Source organism: Carassius gibelio, chromosome B3 (assembly GCF_023724105.1).
Source record: "Carassius gibelio isolate Cgi1373 ecotype wild population from Czech Republic chromosome B3, carGib1.2-hapl.c, whole genome shotgun sequence".
NCBI classification, from domain to species: Eukaryota; Metazoa; Chordata; class Actinopteri; order Cypriniformes; family Cyprinidae; genus Carassius; species Carassius gibelio.
In genome coordinates, this window is record NC_068398.1 from 26,014,959 (window position 1) to 26,037,202 (window position 22,244).

General features: G+C 39.5%; 1 protein-coding gene across 1 annotated transcript in view; it reads left to right on the forward strand.

The window, feature by feature from the left end:
- LOC127953624 (ubiquitin carboxyl-terminal hydrolase 43-like) overlaps positions 1-22,244 on the forward strand; it is an 85,274-nt gene that overhangs the window by 57,120 nt on the left and 5,910 nt on the right. Inside the window, exons 11-14 of the mRNA XM_052552856.1 lie at positions 95-224; positions 1,720-2,065; positions 3,797-3,955; positions 14,003-14,161. Of these exons, the coding sequence (XP_052408816.1) occupies positions 95-224; positions 1,720-2,065; positions 3,797-3,955; positions 14,003-14,161 (794 nt within the window). The remainder of the gene's footprint in view (positions 1-94; positions 225-1,719; positions 2,066-3,796; positions 3,956-14,002; positions 14,162-22,244) is intronic.

Here is a 22,244-nt window from a genome sequence, read left to right on the forward strand (position 1 = left end):
TTCACTTCCTTTTGAGTACGCGTGAAAATACATTCTATTCGCAAAACAAGCAAGATGGTCCAATGACCTGGTGTTACTGTGTGTCTGTGTGCAGTCTGTTTGGTAACATCCAAGAGGAGGTGGTGAAGGACTCGGAAAGTGTTCGTGCTCAACAACAACACCACGTCCAACAGCACAGCTGCACCCTGGATGAGTGCTTTGAGCTCTACACCAAAGAAGAACAAGTAACTCACACAAAAACACATATCCTGTTAAATATATGCAGCTGAATGGCACAGGAAATCACAACCTAGCATAAAGGCTGTGTGAGTGCGAGGGCAATATTGCTTTTATGTAATGGCAAATGGTCAAATGGTAAAATAATTATTGAAGCGCTATTTGAAGCTAGGCCATTAGCATATCTGTAGTTTATTTTAAAGATCATTTTACTCATTTGCTTTAGTTATTTAACTAAATGCTTTAGAGATTGCTGTAGCCTTAATAGCCTTTTCCTTATGCACTTTACAAAGATTTCTGTGACATTTCTTGGAAAGTCAGGAAATACAAGCATTGTTTTCCCCCACTTTGTTCATAAACATAATTGTGTAAAGCTTTTCAACCCACTTTCATTATTACAGATAAACATGCGTAACAGCTGAGACCTGGAGATTTTCTGAAACACAATATTGTGACGTTCCCCTTTCCTTCTGTGACTGTCACACTCATGCAGCAGGTTTCTGTTTGAAAGAGGACAAATACAGGAAAATATTTTTAATGGCAGAAAAAAATGTGCTGTTTAAAATATGCAATGGAATGGAATCAAGACGTTAGAATCACGTGCAAATGATTCTTGAAGATTTTAAATCAGTACAACTTGCTTTCTGTGGTACACAAGAGGAAGTGATGTGTCCTGTTCATCTTCACTAAACCATATTGTGACCAGTCTGTCAAGATCCAAAAGGACAGAAACGCTCACTAAAAGCACCATAAAAGGGGTGCTTAGAGATTGTGTATTATATTTTAGCCTTCTATTGTCTTACAATAGCTTTGTGTGAAAAACAGACCAAACTTTTGGTCATTATTCAATGAAAATATTGCTTTCCAAATTTGATTTGCTCTCATTTGTTTGGCAAGTCATTGACATCAAACCTGTCACATGGAAAGTTTAAATATACGTACACTACTCCAAAAATGTGGGGTCAGTAGGATTTTCTTGATTTTCCACAAACATATTAAGCAACACAATTGTTTTCAACATTGATAATAATAATAAGCATATTAGGCTGATTTCTGAAGGATCATGTGACACTGAAGACTGGAGTAATGATGCTGAAAATTCACCTTTGTATCACAGGAATAAGTTACACTTTAAAGTATATTAAAATAAAAAACAGTTATTTCTGTTCTACATGTTACTTTTTTTTAATTGCATCTAATTGCAGCCTTGGCGAGAATTCTTTTGAATCGTAGTTTTAATGCAAATGAGATTGGATAATATCATCATTTAAATATTATATATATATAATTTATTACTTATTATATTACTTATATTACTTATATATATAATTTATTACTAAAGCTCTTTTCTGTTCATTTCTTTTCCATTTAATTAATGCAACAACTAAAAAAAGACTATGTGATGAATCCAAATCTGTCAGGACCATTTATTTAGACCAAAAAGCACTCACATATGATGTCTTTGAGGTGAGATATCCTGATTTTTCATCCGTGTGTACCTAGCTGGCCCCTGACGATGCATGGAAGTGTCCTCACTGTAAGCAGCTGCAGCAGGGCACGGTGCAGATGAGCCTGTGGACTCTGCCAGACATCCTCATCCTTCACCTCAAGCGCTTCAGACAGGTGGGAGAGCGCCGTAACAAGCTCTCCACGCTGGTGCACTTCCCCCTCACGGGCCTCGATATGGGCCGCCACATGGTCAAGAGGAGCAGCTGTGCCCGAGCACCGCCCGGCTGGAAACAACAGGCCCATCAGCAGCCTGAAGCCAGCCGACACACGCTGACCTTCCTGTATGACCTGTACGCCGTGTGTAACCATCATGGAGGCATGCATGGAGGCCATTACACAGGTGCGTGAGCAAAGGAGAAATGAGAAATTGTGTACAGCCTTGTGCTGTCAAATGATTAATCGCATACAAAGTAAGAGTTTTTGTTTGCATATTATATGTGTGTTCCATGTACATTTATTATGTATATAAAAATACACACACACACACACAGTATATATTTTGAAAATATTGGATTTGGGGGAGGTGTGCCCGAAGCATGAATCCTTATTAGGGAAAACAACTATCGATTCCTAAAACCATGTCTACACCAGATGTGAGCAGCACGGCAAGACAAAATACTATAGAACCACTGGTCTTATGAAGTGAAACGATTGGTCTGTGCAATAATATTTTTTTTTTTATTATTACCTGAAATTTATAGCAGTTAACTGCTAATTTTCATTTTTAACAGTAGACCATGTCACCAGCAGTGGCAAGGTCATGGGTTCAATTCCCATGGAAAGCAAGAACTGATAAAATTGTGTACCTTTGATCCAGTAGAGGTCACTTTTGATAAAAGGGTCGGCCAAATGCATGTATGTAAATAAATGTTAACAATGATCCAATCTGTGCCTTTTAAGAAAAAAAGATGAGAAAAAATTATACTTAACTGAAAGATAAATGACTGAAAGATAAATAAACTCTTTATAAATCTCAAGAGCTAAAACAAAAACTAAATCTAAGCAATAAAATTTAGGGATGCACTGATATTAAAATAAACAAAGAATGTTAAAATGAACAACGATTATTTGTCTATACCAGCCATGATTGCAAAATTAATCTAAATTTAAAAATGAGCGCATACAATAAATATCCCAGCTGATATTTATAAAATCCATACCACTAATATCACTGATATCTGAAATGGTACTGTCTGATATATATAATGCATCTTTAAAAAGATCTATATCAGTTTGAGCCCCTCCACAGATCTCATGTGTCCTGTATGATGAGGGTGTTGCACATGGTGGGATCTCGGCCAGATATATAGGATTATAATGAGGAAAAAACACTTGGAAATCCCTCTGAAATACCCCATCCCTTCTAGTTCGAGGGAGGATTCACATTTCAGTGAAATAATGACCCCAAATATTTCTCAGTTCTGCAGCAGCTATTTCAAGCAAGAAGCTTACATCAGATTGTGTAAGGCGATGCTCTTGTCACTTCTGTCTAATGGCAACCGAGGCACAAAGTTAAAAGGCGATGAGGAAAAAGGTGGCCAAGCGACACAAGGCAGATCATGATGTTCAACCAGGAGGAAAGCCTCGTTTCTGCAAAAGGCGATGGATATAACGGCTAGAATTTACCAAATTTAGCATCTGTCAGGAAAGGAAACTTTGATGAAGCTGAATTAACTTTATACTTCAAAGAACAAGGCGAACTACAAACTATTTTATGTGAAAATTACATGCTAAATAATTACACTGCAAACTCTCCTTCTTAATTATTAATATCACTATAAAAAAAAAATTGTAAGACTCAGAGTAGTTTTCCATTTACCCAAGTGCAGCCTTTTCAAAAATATAAGAAAAATACACTTGTAAAATAATACATAGACCCAGTAAATATAATAATAACATAACATTTCAACAATTTATTCAGTATACTTAATTGCTTTATATTATATATATATATATACTGTGTGTGTGTGTGTGTGAGAGAGAGAGTAATAGTGTTGTCCTAATATGTATGTATATACTTGAGCATGAAGTGTAGAGCCCAGTGAAGGTAATGAGTCTGTGTTTTGAGCAGCATACTGCAGGAACTCAGTGGACGGTCAGTGGTATGCTTACGATGACAGCAGTGTTGAGCCGGTGCCTGAGGGGGAAGTGTGCACACGTGGTGCTTATATCCTCTTCTATCAGAGACGAGATGCCATCCCATCCTGGTCAGCTAGCTGCTCACTGCAAGGTGAATGCTCGTCTTAATTGTATACCCACACTATCAAGGGCAAACCAGCAGAAAACATACTGAAGTTTGCATTATCAAGAGAATACCAGAATCTGCCACTGTAGTTTTGTTTATTTCAGAACATTTCATTTGACTTCCATTATTAAGTTATTCACCATTGACTGCTTTCACATTTGTTTTTTTTTGTTTTTTTAACATTTTTTTTACATAAATAAATCGATTGACGGCAGTAATTAATTTATTTACTTATTTATTTTTAATTTTTTATATTTAATTTTCCAAAAACTCCAACCCTCATCCATATTAGTAGATCATTTCCGCCTGGTAGTTATACTATTTTTTATGGTTTTCACAAACCATGTATACATGTACATGTATATACTTCCACTTTTTGTACTAATACATTTATGATTACATTTTCAAATCTGCTGTTTAGTTTGTTAGAATGAATTTAGTTTGTCAAAATGCAGTATTGACTGCTTTTATTTTCACTTCACTATTATTTTATTGTATTATTTTATTTTATTTTAATAATTCCACTCCTCAAAACACCAAAATAGCTAATAGAGTAACTTTATCTATTTTATTCAAACAAAGTAGGGCATTCTATTTTACTGCATTGATCAAATAATAAGCATAATAAACTTCAAAAACATTAAAAAAAACAAAAAAAAAACATTACCAACCCCACTCCTTTGAACATTAGAGTATAAGCAGCAATGTCAAATGGAAAAGTCACATTCAACCTCTGGGTGGCTCCAAGAGCTTTTCTGCACATGCAGCTCTCCTCACCTTCTCTATGAGAACCACATCTTCAGAATCCAAATATAAACACAAAAATTACACAAATGAAATAATATGTATTCAGCACTAGTCCAAAGTCTGCCAGATCACTGCATAGCCACGACGTAACCTTGCTGCTGGAGCAAGAGCAAAACATTTCCAGAAAGGAAAAGGTGCTGATTAGGCATAGATATGGCTTTGAGCTGCTTGTCACAAGGGGCTGGAGACACAAAATTTCACACACACACACACATACACACAATCTGTCAAAGCTTTTTCACTTATCCTCCTGAATCTCTGCTGCTGTTTGCCTTCCTGCTCAACCCCTTTCCCTCTCCACACCACTGAAGTTACATTATATGATACTTCAACAAATCACATCTACAATCATATCTCAAGTAACAAGATTAAAGTGATATACTTTAAAGAAATGATTATGATGACTGTATGTGTCCACTGAAGCACACTGAGCAGGCGTGTTCAGTTCATTCTTTACATGAGGTGAGCAGCAGGCTCACACATCAAAAAGTCGAGCAATTTCAACTTTATGCAAATGAGATTTAAAAGCACTGCATGCCAGTGAATAAATGTGAGATGAATCCATTGGCATCTGTCTAAGCTTTTTCAAATCTGCCTGTAGAGCTGGTGCATTCAGTGCTCAAATGTCATTCTTCCATATTGCTAGATAAAATCAGATTTTGATTTCACACTCTCTGTAGGTACAGTAGGTTATGGCTGGGTTTAAAATGTTTGGCACAATCTTAGCAGCTTCGTATATGCGTACATTTTACAAAGGTATTACAGTGATTTGAGTGAGTTTCTTCTACACCAGTGGACACAAACACTACCATTCAAAAATGTAGGTTTAGCAAGATTTTTTTTCTGACCAGGACTGCAAAATAAAAATGTACAATTGTGAAATATTGTTTTAATCTAAACCACCTGTTTTCTATTTTAAAATATTTAAAAATGTAATTTATTCCTGTGATAAATACTGATTTTTGAGCATCATTACTCCAGTTTTTAGTATCGCATGATCCTTCAGAAATCATTCTCATATAATGATTTTTTATTATTATCAGTGTTGAAAACCATTCGTGCTTTATAATTTTTGTAGAAACCGTGATACATTATTTGGGATTCTTCAATGAATAGAAAGTTGAAAATTTATTTGAAATAGAAATTTTACATTTTAATACTACATTACTAGTGTCAACATTATTAAAAGCAGCTTCTGTTGTAGATCTCTTAAGACTGAATCTTTTTCAAGTTTTGAAGTACTTCTGTTTCAGTTGAATAAACATCAGTTAGCGATCGCTGTGGTTTATCATTCTCCAAAATCAACTTTTTAAATGAATTCTCAAACTTCTTAAAGGGACACTGAGTAGGAATTACTCCCATCTAGTGGTGAAATTGTATTTTGCATTCAAACTAATTTTGCTCTCCAGCGCCTCGCTTTTTCAAATGCGCGTAGCATCTACGGTAGGCAATATGTACCAAAAAGCTTTTACAGGATGTATTCTAATAACACTTCGTCGAGTTTTCCTTCAGGTGAACAGGTGTGTTATTTCAAACAAACTGCAACATGACAACTAACAAACGAATGTTACAGTATGAATTACTGACTGTGGAAAACATTAAATATTGTAATTAGTAGTTATTACTAATTTATTCGTTATATTTTCTGAATTATATGCATTGTTAGATATAAAAAAAATATAATAATATAGACTGTAACACTGACTTACCTGTCGAGAGGAAAACTGGCCACTTCAGCATCTCTTTTGAAATCTTTATCAAGCATTAGCTCTTTCCACCTAGAAAAAGCTTCCCCCGACATTAACTCTTGTTTTCTGTAATCTACGGTCACGTTTCCTTTTACGTTCTATTTTTGACTGTTTTGGCGACGATGTTTTCTTCTCCTGTGGCACGGCATATGTATGGTCCATAATAAGAATGCAATCCAGACTTTTAAACTTGCCGGTGCAGTTTCAAGCGCCTCTCACTGCTCTGCACCTGCGTTTCTGGCTCTGACCGAAAACGCGCTGTGGAAACGCGTTGGCTTAGTACTTTTTGTCCCTCTCTGCTATTATAGTTTTGCAAGATGGCGGAACTACATGGAAGCCTCCGTCAACCTACCCGTCCCATGTATATAAAGATAATAAATTCTTCATTTACAAGGATTAGTTTAAACATTGGCATAGGTATTTGTACACCATTGAGGGCATATTTATGAATAAAAATATTGATTTTAGATAATAAAATACCTAAAAAGTTACTTATTGTCCCTTTAAGGGACGTTGTTCTTAAATATGACAGACCTTTAATCATGGGGGATATCAACATTCATGTTTGTTGTGAGTTAAACTCCCCGGCCAAGGACTTTATTAGTTTGGTCGACTAATTCGATTATACTCAGGTGGTGAACTCTGTGGCTCCATTGAGAGAAAAACTACGAAAATCTAAACCTGAACCCTGGTTAAATAGCACCACTCAAAAGCTCATAGAGCTGAATGGAAATTGAAAAAAAGATAAATTGCAAGTGTCCTTTGAAATACTACGAGAGTCATTAATTAGGTATCAAAAAATCTTTTAAAGCTGCAAAATGTCAATATTGTCATAAATAATGTCATAATCCCCAAAACCTTTTTTACTATTTTAGATTCTGTTATAAATCCAACTAGTACTGTTTTATTTGAATGCATCACCTGCAGTATGTATCAACTGTCTTAGGTTTTTTATAGAAATAAGAGTTGTCATAAAACAGCATATTATACCTCAAAAATTGTAATTGGTCTGACCCCTCTCTTTGTACTTCTACTTATGAATTCCAGAAAATATCTCTAAACTCCTTTCCAGATATTATTACATAGATAAAACCTTTTACATGTCCATAAGACATCATTCCCACACGGTTCTTGCTTCAGGTCTTCGATGTTGTTGGGCCAAATATTTTACCTATAATAACCAAGTCTCTTCAAATAGCGACTGTCCCAAAATACCTAAAGCATGCAATTGTTAAATACTTGCTTAAAAAAATCTAATCTTGACCCTACAATCCTATCAAATTATAGACCCATTTCAAATGTATATTTTCTTTCAAAAGCCTTAGAAAATGCTGTTTTAGTACAACTGCAGTGTTTTTTTTTTTTTTTTTTTTTGAGTCAAATAGTATTTTTGAACAATTTCAATCTGGGTTTAGGAAACATCATAGCACTGAGACTTAGAGATTTAAGTGCTGCTTTCTATACTATAGATCATAGAATCCTTATATCAGTCCTTGAACAATGTGTGGGCATTGCAGGTTATGCTCTTGACTGGTTTAAATCTTATCTTGAAGACAGAATGTTTTCTGTTTGTTTTTATGGTTATCTAGATCTATTTTGCATTTTGGAGTTCCTCAGGGCTCCATTTTGGCCCCTGTTCTGTTCTCTTTATACATGCTTCCTCTGGGGTACATCCTTACTAAGCTTGGGGAGTCAATTCATTTATCTACATGCCCTTGAAAAAAAAAATGATAAAAGAGGCTTAGGATCACTGAATATGTGTTTGTCTGATATTAAGTCTTGGTTTTCTTCAAACCTTTTACATCTAAATGAAGGGGTGTTTGGGTCTTCGGGAACCCCCGATTGTGATTTGGAAGATCTGGACTCCTACAGAAAACTGTCTGTGAAAAATGCTTTCAATTTGCTTTCAATTCTGCACTCAAGTTTGATAAACAGATAAATCCTGTAGTCAAATTCAGTATCTTCCAATTAAGATTGCTATCAAAAGTCAAAAGGTTTCTATCGTTTCAAGAGCTCGAGAGAGTGATCCATGCCTTTGTGTCATCACGGCTTGATCATTGTAATTCCCTTTTATATGGGATTAAGTCAAATATAAATCGACTTTAGATGGTTCAAAATGCAGCTGCCAGACTTTTGACTGGCACCCGCAAATTTGATCATATCTCGCCTGTATTATGCGCTCTGCACTGGTTGCCTGTCTGGTACAGAATCGAGTTAAAAATTTTACTGTTTGCTTAAGCTCTGAGTGGAACGGGTCCTGAATATCTCTGTGATCTTTTAAACCCAAATACATCTCTTAGATCTCTGAGGTCTTCTGAGCAAAGAGTGTTGATGGTCCCCAGATCTGTTTTTTTTAGCAAGGTTTGTACAACACTGGTCAACTACCGTTGTTTTTATTGTGCTTTATAAATAAATTCTGATTTGATTTGATTTAATGTACAAATTAATGCATCCTTGCAGAATAAAATTAATATTATTATTATTATTATTATTATTATTATTATTAAAGGTCTTACTGACCCTAAATGTTTAAACAGTAGAATATGGTAAGAGATTCAGCTTTGGTTGCAGAAACTAAGTGCACTTCACTAAATGGTACCTGCACTTTAAATGAGTTTGAAATGTTAAAAGATATACAAATTAAATAAGTTAAATAGTTATGGAATGATATATTCCATAGTGAAGCAAGGCACAATACATTATTTGCTTATTTTTTTAAATGGTATATTCACCGGGGTTCGAGGCGAAGCTTTACAGCTTCATCTTCCGCCAGTAATTGTATTTCTACCTGGCAGAGGTTGAGGCATTATTGTGGTTTACAACCTGCAATTCAAGATAAGCCTTGTATGTGTTTCCCAGTTCTCATCATTTGAATGCCTAGTTCTGAGTATATCTGCTCCTACATCTACCATCATTGCAACAGTCTATAAACCACCTAAGACATGACATGAAGCTTTTACATCAGAATTTGCTTAGTTTCTGTCTATGTTGAGCTTGAAGTTCCATAGAATTCTTATTGTGGGGGACTTTAATATTCATGTGGATCGAAGTGACTCTGTGGTTGCCATGGAATTTTTATCGCTTCTTGACTGTCTTGACTTCTCACAGTTGGTAACAGGCCCAACTCATTGTAAAGGCCATACCCTGGATCTTGTGATATCAAATGGTTCATTTGTATCACAGTTATCATCTGTTGACATTGGATTGTCTGATCACTCAGCTGTTTTCTTTAATCTGGAGATGCATCTTTCAAGTGTGCCTACAAAACGAACTGCAACATTCCGGAAGTGGAAGTCTATTGATCAAACAGTTTTTTCTAATTCTGTTGTATCCACTTTAAGTGACCAGCATTCAACATCTTTTGAGGAGAAAGTTTCACAGTTTAACAATGCACTTGTTACTAACCTTGACTCTTATGCTCCTCTAAGGTCACGTCAGATAACTTCAGCCCGCACAGCTCCTTGCGCACTAGGAAGGCTGCATGTGGTAAAATGGATCGTAAATGGCGTCTTATTGGCTTGAATGGTCATTATTTGACTTGGAAGGACCTTCTAGGTGACTACAGAGCATTAATTGAGACTGAAAGATCCTCTTATTTTTCTCAGATTATTGAAAACAATCAAGGAAACCCCAGACATTTGTTTCAAACTATAAATAGACTGCTTAAAGTTGATGCTGCCACCACCTTGCCTGTTTCTCAACAGCTATGTGATTCTTTTCTTAAATTTTTTAACTCTAAAATTGATAGTGTTCGCAAACAAATTTTTGTTGCATCTGCTCCAACTGTCTCACTTCTCTGTTCATCTGGGTTTACTGGTGTTCCTCTCACTAATTTTCCACATCTTGATTCTGAGGGTCTCAAAAGGGAGGTATCAAGCATGAAATCTACCACTTGCTTGCTTGATCCTATTCCCTCAAGCTTATTTAAATCTTGCTTAAATGTTTTGAGCCCTACTGTCCTTAGTATTATGAATGATTCATTGCAGATGGGGGAGGTTCCAGCAGCATTAAAGATTGCTGCTGTAACCCCAGTACCGAAAAAAGAAAATACTACTCTGGAGGATTTTAATAATTTTCTCCAACCTTCCGTTCATGGCAAAAATACTTGAGCGTGTTGTTGCCTTTCATCTACATAACCATCTCGCAATTAATAACCTGTTTGATCCTCTTCAGTCAGGTTTTCGGAAATTCCACAGTACTGAAACGGCTTTGGTCAGAGTTACCAATGATTTGTTGATGGCTTCTGACCCTGGTGTAATTTCCATTCTCATCCTTCTTGATTTAAGAGCAGCTTTTGATACTGTTGATCATAGTCTATTACTCGCCTGCCTTGGACAAGATTTTGGTGTGTCGGGGACAGCTTTGAAGTGGTTTAAATCCTATTTTACTGACCGTTCTCAGTTCATTTCCATGGGCGGTTTCAGGTCTGAGATTAGCTCTGTTTTCACTGGGGTTCCTCAGGGCTCAGTCCTGGGCCCTCTGCTTTTTAATATTTATCTGGCACCACTTGGACAGTTGTTGTGATCGCTTGGCCTCCATTATCACTTTTATGCTGATGAAACGCAGATTTATATACACTCAAAGTCTGGTGAACATCTTGATGTTGATTTTCTGTCCGGCTGTGTTTCTGAGATAAAGGAATGGATGAGTACAAATTTTTGTGTGTCTGAATAGTGGTAAAACTGAAGTTATGCTTATTGGTTCACGTCATCAAATTTCAAAAGCTGGTTCCTTATCTTTGACTATTGATGGCTCTGTCTTGGCTACTCAAGCTAAAGTGAGGAATCTTGGAGTTATTTTTGATACCAGGTTTTCATTTGATTCTTTTGTTCAGAGCACAGTTAAATCATCCTTTTTTCACCTCAGACATATAGCAAGATTACGCCCTATGCTAAATTTCTCAGTAGCTGAAAAGCTGATGAATTCTTTTGTCATCTCTAGGATAGATTACTGTAACGCCCTTCTAGCCGGAGTCTCTTAATCCACACTTAACAAACTACAATATGTACAAAACTCGGCCGCCAGGATATTGACTGGGTCCAGGGTATGCAATCACATCACTCCAGTTTTGGAGTCCTTACACTGGCTCCCAGTCCGATTCAGAGTAGATTTTAAAATTATGATGCTGACATATAAAGCATTGCATAGCTTGGCCCCTTATTGTTTATCTGAGTTGTTAACTTCCTATACCCCAACTCGGAGACTGCGTTCTTCACAATCCAACTTGTTGGTTGTTCCTTAAACACGCTTACGATCTATGGGTGACAGGGCCTTTTCTTCATATGCTCCTGTCCTTTTGGAATTCTCTGCCTCTTGATCTTTGGGAAGCACAGGGCTACGACAATTTTAAAGGTAGACTTAAGACTTATTTTTTTAAATTAGCATTTGATTGTTGATGTTACTTTTATTGTTTGAGCTTTGTATTGCTTGTTTGTGTACAGCGCTTTGAGAAGTTGCCTTTAAAGGCGCTTTATAAAATAAAGTTTATTATTATTATTTTGCAATATTTTTGTACATTGCAATTTTTGCAAGTTTTACTGTTAAAATGCAGTGAGCTGTTTTTAATGAAATGACTATATATGAATCTTTTATTACACTACATTTTGATATTATCAGAGGTGCTGTAATTAGCCATGAAATGTCATGCAGCAGAGGCCTTAGGTTTCTCCATTCTGGTAGTAATTAAAATGGATGAGTTATCAGTAGCTCCCATTGACACACGGTAGAAATGAGTTCTGTGAAGCCTGAGTTGAACTCTTTGAAATATTCTAAGCAGCTTCAAGCAACAGTTAAAAAAAAAAAAGATTCCACATGACAGTTCAATTGTTAAGAGATCACTGCTATGATTAGAGCAAAAGTCACATAATTTACCTCCCCACTAACGTGCCCCAGAGCGTTTATGCATTAACCTTCAAAAACTTCATTAAATCATCAAACATAATTTTATATTACACAAAGATAATTCAAGTAATACAGTAATGCAGTTTTTTAAATGATGATTTCATTTTTTTAAGGGGAAAGAGCTGTCCAAACCTACCTGGCACTACCTGAAAAATGTATTGCCCCCTCCTGATAAATCATGAAAGAGCTTCTATTAACCAAATTATTTTAGAAAGCTGAGTTAAATTTCACTAGCCACAGGTCTGATTACTGCCAGACCTGTTGAATCAAGAAATCATTTAAATAGAATCTGTCTGACAAAGTGAGGCATGCTTAGAGAGAAACACGTCATGCTGTGATCTAAAGAAATTCAAGAACAGATGAGAAACAAAATAGTTGAAAAGTGGACGACGGTCAGAGCCATTATCCACAAATGGAGATCAGCCTACCAAAATTACTCCAAGAGCAAAACGACGACTCATCCAGGAGGTCAGAAAAGAAGAAGAACTGCAGGCTTCACTTGCCTCAGTTAAGGTCAGTGTTCATGATTCAACAATAAGAAAGAGACTGGGCAAAAATGGCATCCATGGAAAAGTTAAAAGTCAGAAGCCACTGCTGAACAAAAAGAACACAAAGCTCATCACACATTTGCCAAAAAATATCTTGATTATCCCAAAGATTTTTGAGGAAATATTCTGTGGACTGATGAGAACAAAGTTGAAATTTTTGAAAGGTGTGTCTCCAGTTACATGTTGCATAAAACACAGCATTAGATAAACAGAACATCCCAACAGTCAAACACTGTGGTATTCGTGTGATGGTCTGGGGTTGCTCTGCAGCTTTATAATTGATGGAAGCATGAATTCTGGACTCTATCAGAAAATCCTGAAGGGGAATGTCCGGCCATCAGTTTGTGACCTCAAGCGCATCTGGGATAAGCAGCAGAGCAATGAACCCAAACACACCAGCAAGTCCACCTCTGAATGCCTTGAGAAAAACTAAATGAAGTTTTTGGAGTGGACAAGTCAAAGGCCAGACTTGAATCTGATTGAGATGCTGTGGCATGACCTTAAACAGTCCATTTATGCTCGAAAACCCTCCAATGTGGGATTGAGATAAAATAATTCTGCAAAGAAGAGTGGGCCAAAATTCCTCCATGGTCACATCAATATGAATGTTAGAATAACAAAGACATCTCTCTAAGGTCATGTCTCAATGCATCTCTTCTTTCAACCCTTTTGAGACATTTTCATATGCTGCTCTGTTTTGTAAGGTTATTGCACCAACTGCCCACCAGCATTTTGTAATCATTTGTATGCACACTGGAATACTTGTTTGGATCCATTCCATCTCATCTTCATGAGCATTTAATGGAGACGAGCCTCTCAGATACAAAGGCTAGAGCAAAGTAAAAACAGGTCCCTGGAATTTTCATGCACTTTAGCGCAAAATCCTTCACCATAAAGCATGAAATAAGTCTGTTTACTTATTTCCAAACAGTTACATGTGCAGTTGAGTCAGTTGTCAGAATAAAACAAACGTTTTGACTTGCATGAGTGGAGCAAAGTTTACTAAGTGAGCTACTTTTGACCCACAGGTTGCTCTAGCTCCTCTACATCAGACCACTGGCTCATCCGACTGAATGCAGACAACAGAATTTCAAATTCAACCAACAAGCTGTCCAGTTCATCTTCAGCACCTGAGCCCCAAACACAAAATCTTCCTACTGTCCATGAGCCTCAAAAAGAAGACAACGGTCAGTGCATTCTTGTTTTATATCTGCTACTTCTATTTCTATTCTTTCATCAATTGTAAACAGAAAGTATTGTTGTATTAACTGAGTGCTGTAGCCGTGACGTCAAAACCCAGAAAACTGATTCGTCATGGGTTCCCTCAAGATTCCCTTAAGAAAAACATCCAAGTGTCATCAATTTATTTTTACCACAGACCTTGCTTTACTCATTAATTGAAAACCCTATTAAGAAAACCTATAGGAAACTCTTGAGGGAAACAGTGGCAAATTAGTTTTTAGGTTTTGATGTCACGGCTGTAGCACTCAATTAAAATAATAATTATTTCTGGTTTACAATTGATGAAAGTCATACATGACCTTCTCCATGATTTTAAATCATTTTGACTCAAGTTGTTTTGTGCACTGAATGGAAAAAGTAAAGTATCTGCCTTCCTTGTGATTTAAATCTGTTAAAGATTAAATTTAGTTTAAGATGAAATTTTAGCATTTAGCAAAATTCACAAACATAAAGTTGCATAAGCATATACAATAAACAGTGTTATGCCTAACATTATACGAGCAGCTATTTAATCTCCACGGGGATTAATATTGTTTGTATGACTAAGCTATTCACATGCTGTCTGAATTTTCAGTTTTGATGTGAATTTTTCCATACCCGACCGCTTGTCTGGTTGTTTAAACTCCATTTAATAAGGAAGAGTTAGTTCTATCACTTCATTGTGTACTTTGTCACAATCTAGACCGCGTTTACTTGTCTGATTGTTTTGATTTCATTAAATTCTGAGAAATTTAATAACTGAGAAGTCAATATATCACTTCAATGTGTATTGTATCACAATCACAATCGTTGCCGCCCGTGTTCCCCACTTTGGGACCAGAGGCTGCAGCAACGCTCTGGGCCTGCGACTTCTCAGCCTAATCCGAATCCGATGGAGCCGTACTTCAGCCTGGGAGGTCCACGGCCAAGGAGTCTTGATGCATTTCAGTCACGACTACAGAGGGCGGCCCCTGATGGGGTAAAGCGGTGTCCACTTCATTATACGGTGCCCGTCTCACCTCAGTGCCCTCAGGAGGTGGGTCTGCCAACCCTGCCAGAGTTTCAGGGCGCAGCCGCTTCCAGCGAGCACTGCTCTCAGTTATTTCCGCCTGTGAGCGTAGCGGAGCTCAGACGCTTGCCGCCCCTTCTGGGGCCTCTTACACCAGAGGTCAGTCTCGAGATACTGATCCCCTTAGTACATCAGTTAGCAGCGTGGAAACTACTGCCAAATGTATCTCAATGGGTCCTGCACATGGTAGAAAGAGGCCATCGCATTCAGTTCGGCCATCCACCGCCAACATTCAATGGGGTTACACCGACAGTAGTCGGCCCCCAGCAGGCTCTGGTGATGGAACAAGATGTGAATACCCTATTAAGGAAGGCGGCCATCGAGGTGGTCCCTCCTCTAGACAGGGTGTCTGGGTTTTACAGCCGGTATTTAATAGTTCTAAAGAAGGATGGGGGGTTGCGTCCAATGTTAGACTTACGTCATCTAAACCTCTCAGTAATGTCACTGAAGTTCAAAATGCTCACTGTCAAACAGGTTGTAGCTCAAATCAGATCCGAGGACTGGTTTGTCACAATAGATCTCAAAGACGCATACTTCCATATATCCATCCTTCCACAACACAGGAAGTCTCTGAGGTTCGCTTTCGGGGGCAAAGCCCACCAATATCGAGTACTTCCCTTCGGCCTTGCACTCTCACCCCGCACGTTCACGAAATGTGTAGATGCGGCTCTGGTATCCCTCCGTATGCAGGGCATCCGCATTCTGAACTATATCGACGATTTAAGCTCAATCTGAGCAAATGGCGGTTCAACATCGAGATGTCGTTCTCAAACATATGGGGGAGCCGGGTCTGAGACTGAACCCCCAGAAGAGTGTACTTTCTCCAGTTCAGAGAACCACCTATCCAGGCGTAGTGTGGGATTCGACCACGATGCAGGCACATTTGTCTCCTACTCGGATCGAGTCAATCCTTACCTCAGTCAAGAGAGTCAGAGAAGGCCAGTCACTCACTGTCAAGCAGTTTCAGAGACTGTTAGAGCTTATGGCAGCTGCATCCAACGGGATACCTTTTGGCCTCCTGCACATAAGACCCCTAAGGTGGTGGCTCAAGACCAAGGGATTTTCCCTGAGGGGGAATCCGTTACGAGCTATCAAGGTCACGCGGCGATGCCTTCGTGCCTTAGACATGTGAAAGAAACCTTGGTTCTTGAATCAGGGCCCGGTGCTGGGAGCTCTTGGTCACCGTGTAGTGCTAGCGACAGACGCATCCCTCACCGGTTGGGGTGCAATAATGAGTGGCCACCCTGCCTGTCTGTGGAGCGGTCGCCGTCTGACATGGCATATCAGTTGTCAAGAGATGCTAGCTGTGAATCGAGCATTGAAAGATTTCCTCCCAGACCTGAGAGGTCACCATGTGTTGGTGCGCACCGACAACACATTGGCGATCTCTTATATCAGTCACCAGAGAGATCGGCATTAGTGCACTTGTACAAGCTGGCACACCAGATCCTTCTGTGGTCCCAGGACAAACTCCTCTCGTTCGGAGCAGTCTATATTCCTGGGAGATTGACTGTGGGAGCAGACATACTGTTGAGACAGGGACCGAAGCCCGGGGGGCTTCACCCCAAGGTGGTGAAGTAGATATGGAGAGTTTTTGGACCTCTTTGCGACTCAAGAGATATCGCAATGTCCCCTCTGTTTCTCTCTAGTTCATCCAGCTCCTCTGGGACTGGACGCTATGGTACAGACCTGGCCGAGGCTTCGTCTGTACGCTTTTCTCCCTATCGCTCTGCTCCCGGGAGCTCTGGCGAGAGTACGCCGGGATGGGGTCCGTCTTCTATTAGTAGCCCCGTTCTGGCCGGGCCCAGTATGGCTCGCATATCTGATCTTTCTCCTCGACGGCTCTCCATGGGAGATTCCGATCAGGACAGATCTACTCTCTCAGGCGCAGGGCAAAATAATTCACCCTCGCCCAGAGTTGTGGAAGTTGTCTTTGTGGCCCCTGAGGGGGCACAGCTTATAGCTTCCGGTCTCCCAACCGAGGTTGTTGAGACCCCCAACCCCCCCACCCCCCCCCCCCCACTCCAATCCAGAGCTCCCTCTACGAGGAAACTGTACGCCCTGAGGTTGAAACCCTTCTCCTCATGGTGCAGAGACTGCCAGCTTGACCCGTTAACTGCCCAGTTGGTACAGTTCTGGAGTTTCTCCAAGCTAGGCTCTCTGCGGGGTTAACTCACTCCACCTTAAAGGTGTACGTGGCGGCCATAGCTGCTTACCACGTCCCTTTTCAACGGTCATTTAGTGGGTAGACACCCCCTAGTTACACGTTTCCTCCACGGTGCGCTGAGGCTGAGACCTCCAGTATGGTCCCGTGTTCCCCCCTGGGACTTGGTTGTGGTGTTAGAGTTACTTCTCTAAAGAGAGTTGGAGACCTTCAGGCCCCCTCGGTGGCCCCTACCTACTTAGACTTTGCCCCTGGTATGGCCAAAGCATTTTATACCCTCGAGCGGGTTATGTTCCTAAAGTTCCCTCTGTTACGCCACAACCCATAGTACTGCAGGCCTTCTGCCCTCCTCCCTTTCAGGAGCCAGACCAGGAGAAGCTAAATTGTATGTGTCCAGTCCTCAAAGGAATGAGACACTGCGTCGCAGAGCCATACTTCCGACACCCCTGCTGGCGCTTGCTTCCTTACTCGAAGCTGAAGTCAGCTGTGTGGCAGGTGCCTTTATAGCTTCCTGGTCGCTACGTCACCCCGCCCGTGATGAACAGATTGCATACATTACTTTGGGGAAACAGATGCGTTTCCCCAAAGCGCTCGACGCAGCGTCTTGTTCCTTCGAGGAATTAGGGTTACATTCGTAACCTAGGGACGTTTTGTTTATATGTACATTAATCACTGACAGGTTGAGGAAAACTGTTAACACTTTACAATAAGGTTTACTTTACGGTTTGCTACATTATTTATACTTATACTAACAATGACAAATACATTTAGTAATCTCAGTTAATGGTAATTTCAACATTTACTCATATGTTAATAATATATATATATATATATATGTGTGTATGTGTGTGTGTGTGTGTGTGTGTGTTTTTCATTAATGCATTACCTAAAGTTAACTAATGGGACCTTAATGTATAAGTGTTACCAGAAAAATGTAATTTATTTATAAAATAGCACATATATTAAGCAATATAAGGTAACATTTTATCTTAGGGTGTCCTTATAACGTTACATGTACTCACTATTATAATAACAATAATTTATGCATAATTACAGGAAAGTAACCCTAAACCAAGAAACTTCTCAGTAACGTATGATAACCCTTGTTCCCTGAAGGAGGGAACGGAGACACCACGTCTGTGACCGACGATAATGGAATATCACTTTGACAGACCTTCTTCTTCTGTGATCTTCTTCAAATGTAAACTAAACGATCCAATGCACATTGGCATGCAATTATTGCATCCAGCTGCCACTGATCACAGTGTGAGTATAAGAAGGCAGCAGGTGCAATGCCAGTTTTTCGCTGAGGAGCCGAGTCGGTAACCCGGCAGCTCAGCGGCGTTACAGCAACCATGGCGACGGGTTGTGGAGTCTCCGTTCCCTCTTTCAGGGAACGAGGGTTACCATACGTAACCGAGACATTCCCTTTCAGTCGGTCACTCTTGACACCATGTCAGTTACTGACGAAAATGGGATCCCTACCAAAGCACCATGGGTGATGCCCCTTCCAGTGCCCTGTGCGAACGACCTGCGCCCCATTAGGTGTAGGCTGGGGCTCAGAACAAGTAGTTCCACTCACCATTTTCAAAGCACTACCTCACTGGGTGAGATTGGATAACACTGGGAAAACGTACCCGTTCCACTTGGAACAGGGACGCTATGGAAGCCCAATGCTTCAATATCTCGGGAGCAATTAAACATATAGCCTCAGTTTAGGTGTATATGGAGAAATTTGAGGTGATTAAAACCCTCTTGGGAAGGCAGAAGTCTGCCGGGGAAACACAGGCTCTAAGGCTATACCGTGGACTATATGCATACGAGTAATGCTTAGGTATCAATATGGAACCCAGCCTTCCATGGTTCTCACAGATTCATCATGAAGGCCTGTTCTGGACATTCCGCCGCGTCCAGCTGCCTAGGGTGATGGAGGATCTCAACAGGGTCTACAGTACGGACACTCTGGAGCAGTTTTAGCAAGCCGACAATAACTAGGGCCTCTTGGTGCCACTACCTGTTTGAGGTGAGAACACAGGAGGATATCAGCTCTACACGAAGGTGTTAGAACCTAGCGAACATGTTAGGGGTCGCCCAGGCCGCAGCTCTACAAATATCTGTCAGTGAGGCACCACGAGCCAGCGCCAAGGAGGATGCATCACTTCTAGTTGATTGAGCTCGCAACCTGAACAGGCAGGGCACACCCTGTGCCTAATAAGCCAGGGTTATGGCATCCACAATCCAGTGGGCCATCCTCTGCTTAGAGACGGTATTCCCCTTTTGCCGGCCTCCGTAAAAGAAAAAGAGCTGGTCTGAGGTCCTGAAACTTTGTGTCTGGTCTATATAGCATCTCAATGCTCAGACAGGACAGAGCAAAGCCAGGGCTGGGTCTGCCTCCTACAGGGGCAGCGATTGCAGGTTCACCACTTGGTCTTTGAAGGGTGTAGTGGGAACCTTGGGCACGTAGCCGGGCGGTGGCCTCAGGATTACCTGGGAGTAAGCTGGGCCAAAATCTAGGCATAAATCGTTGACCGAAAATGTATGCAGTTCCCCTACCCTCTTGATGGAGGCCAGTGCAAGCAGGAGCAGAGTTTTCAATGAAAGAAACTTTAGCTCAGCTGAATGCAAAAGCTTGAATGGGCCCTGCTGTAGTGATTTAATCACTAGAGTCAGATCACAAGAGGGTATAGAAGGGGGCCAGGAAAGATTTAACCTCCTGGCCCCTCTAAGGAACCTGATGATGAGGTCATGCTTACCCCTCACGGTGTCATGATACACAGCAATAGCGGGAGACAGCCTTAACTCCAGCCCTTGCTGCAGAAAGGAAAAAGAAGACAGAAATTGGGCATCTTCGGGGGTCTTCTCGGTGAGAAGAACACGACTCGATGAACAGGTTCCACTTCAAGGCATAAGTGTGTCTCGTAGACGGTGCTCTTGCTGAAGTGATGGTGTTCGCTACCTAGCCCCAGATCACGGCAACGGGACTCCGTCCTCCTGAAGGTAGCAGAGCCTGGTTCGCAGCTCCGAGATGGTCATCTTCCCGCAGTGGGAACATGACTCATCCACTAAGGCCACCTCAGCGTGCTCGACGCCCCAACATTTATTGTTTTAATTTGCCAATAAAACGTTAAGTAAAGAATAAGAAATATAATTTTTATACAAAATTTTAATTTTATAAAAAAAGTAAGTCAAATGTAATGTGAGTGGCCCAAAACTGCAATGATGAGATCAAAAATTAGAGAACAATCTACAAATACTTTTTTTTATATAATATTGTTAATCAAAATTTAAATGTATATTATCTGTAGGTATACCACTGCATTTTAACGAAAAACTTTATTTTGTGGAAAACAGTGATCAAAATTAGAAAATGGTAACCATTGTAGCACGACAGAAGATTACAACTAAAACTTTCAAATGTCAGCTGTCAAAAATGAGGAATTGTAGAGGCTCTTTGCTTTGAATGACTTCAGCACACCTGTGGCAGCAGGACATCATCTGTTTCTCACAATGTTTTGGTGTGATCTTGTCCACTCTTCTTCCAGTGTCATTATTTCAATATTTTCAGCTTCAAGGATCTGCTTTACCTGTTTTGGTGTGTGAGGGGCATTGTCCTGCATGAAAATTGCTGGCTGATTGGGAGATGCTTGCAGGGAAGAAACATTTGCATTCACCCTGTCATGTAGCTGTATAAGAGTCAGACTCATGCAGCAGAAAAACATCCCCAAACCATGACATTTCCTCCTCCACCTTTCACTGATTTGTTTTCACACTTGGGTTTCAGTCTTTCCCCAGTTTGACACCCATTGGACCCAAATAAATGTAGCATGCTCTTATCACTAAAGTGAACGAAGGTTAGCCTAGCCTTTTGATTCTTTCTGCTGATGAGAGGCTTGGTCTCTGCAGAGTGTAATTTCAGTCCGATTTCTCTTTAATGTTTTGAGTGGTGGACTTACCCATAAAGCAAAGGTAGGCGACCGCCTTGGGCCCCCTAAAGCCAGGGGGCCCCCTAAAATGATTTTCATATAGGAGTTGTGCATTAAGCGGTTGCTGTGTACACCTGACCTGCCTTCCGTTTACATTATACTCTCTCACACATACATACATTCTTCTCTTACATACACACATTTTCTTCAGACATACATTCATTCTGTATATAAGTATGTGAATGGAGAATGTGTGTGTGTAAAAAGCAAAAATATATGAACGTGAAAGGAGAATGTAAGTTTGTATGAGAGTAGTAATGTATGCATGTGTAAGGAGAATGTAAGTGTGTGACAGCAAGAATATATTTATGTGAAAAAAGAAAGTATGTGTGTGAGAGTGTAAAAATTAATTATGGTTTGTATGATATGGTGTATATATGTGTATGTGTATATATATATATATATATATATATATATATATATATATATATATATACACACACACATATATATATATATATATATATATATATATATATATATATATATATATATATATATATATATATATATATATATATATATATACACATATATATGTGTACACACACACACACACTGCCATTTAAAAGTTTGGGATCAGCAAGTAAAAAAAAATTAAACGTTTTTTCTGCTTCTGATCAAAGCTGTTTAAGCTTTTTTTCTGTTAAAGACAGGAAACCAATATCAGAAATTCCAATAATATTTCACAATATTATTTTTTTCTATATTTTTTTATTAAATACAGCCTTGATGAGCATTAGAGACAGTTAGAAACACAAAAAATCTAACTGATCCTAAATTTTTGAATGGCAATGTATATATAAAAAGCTATATTAACTTGACGCCACTTG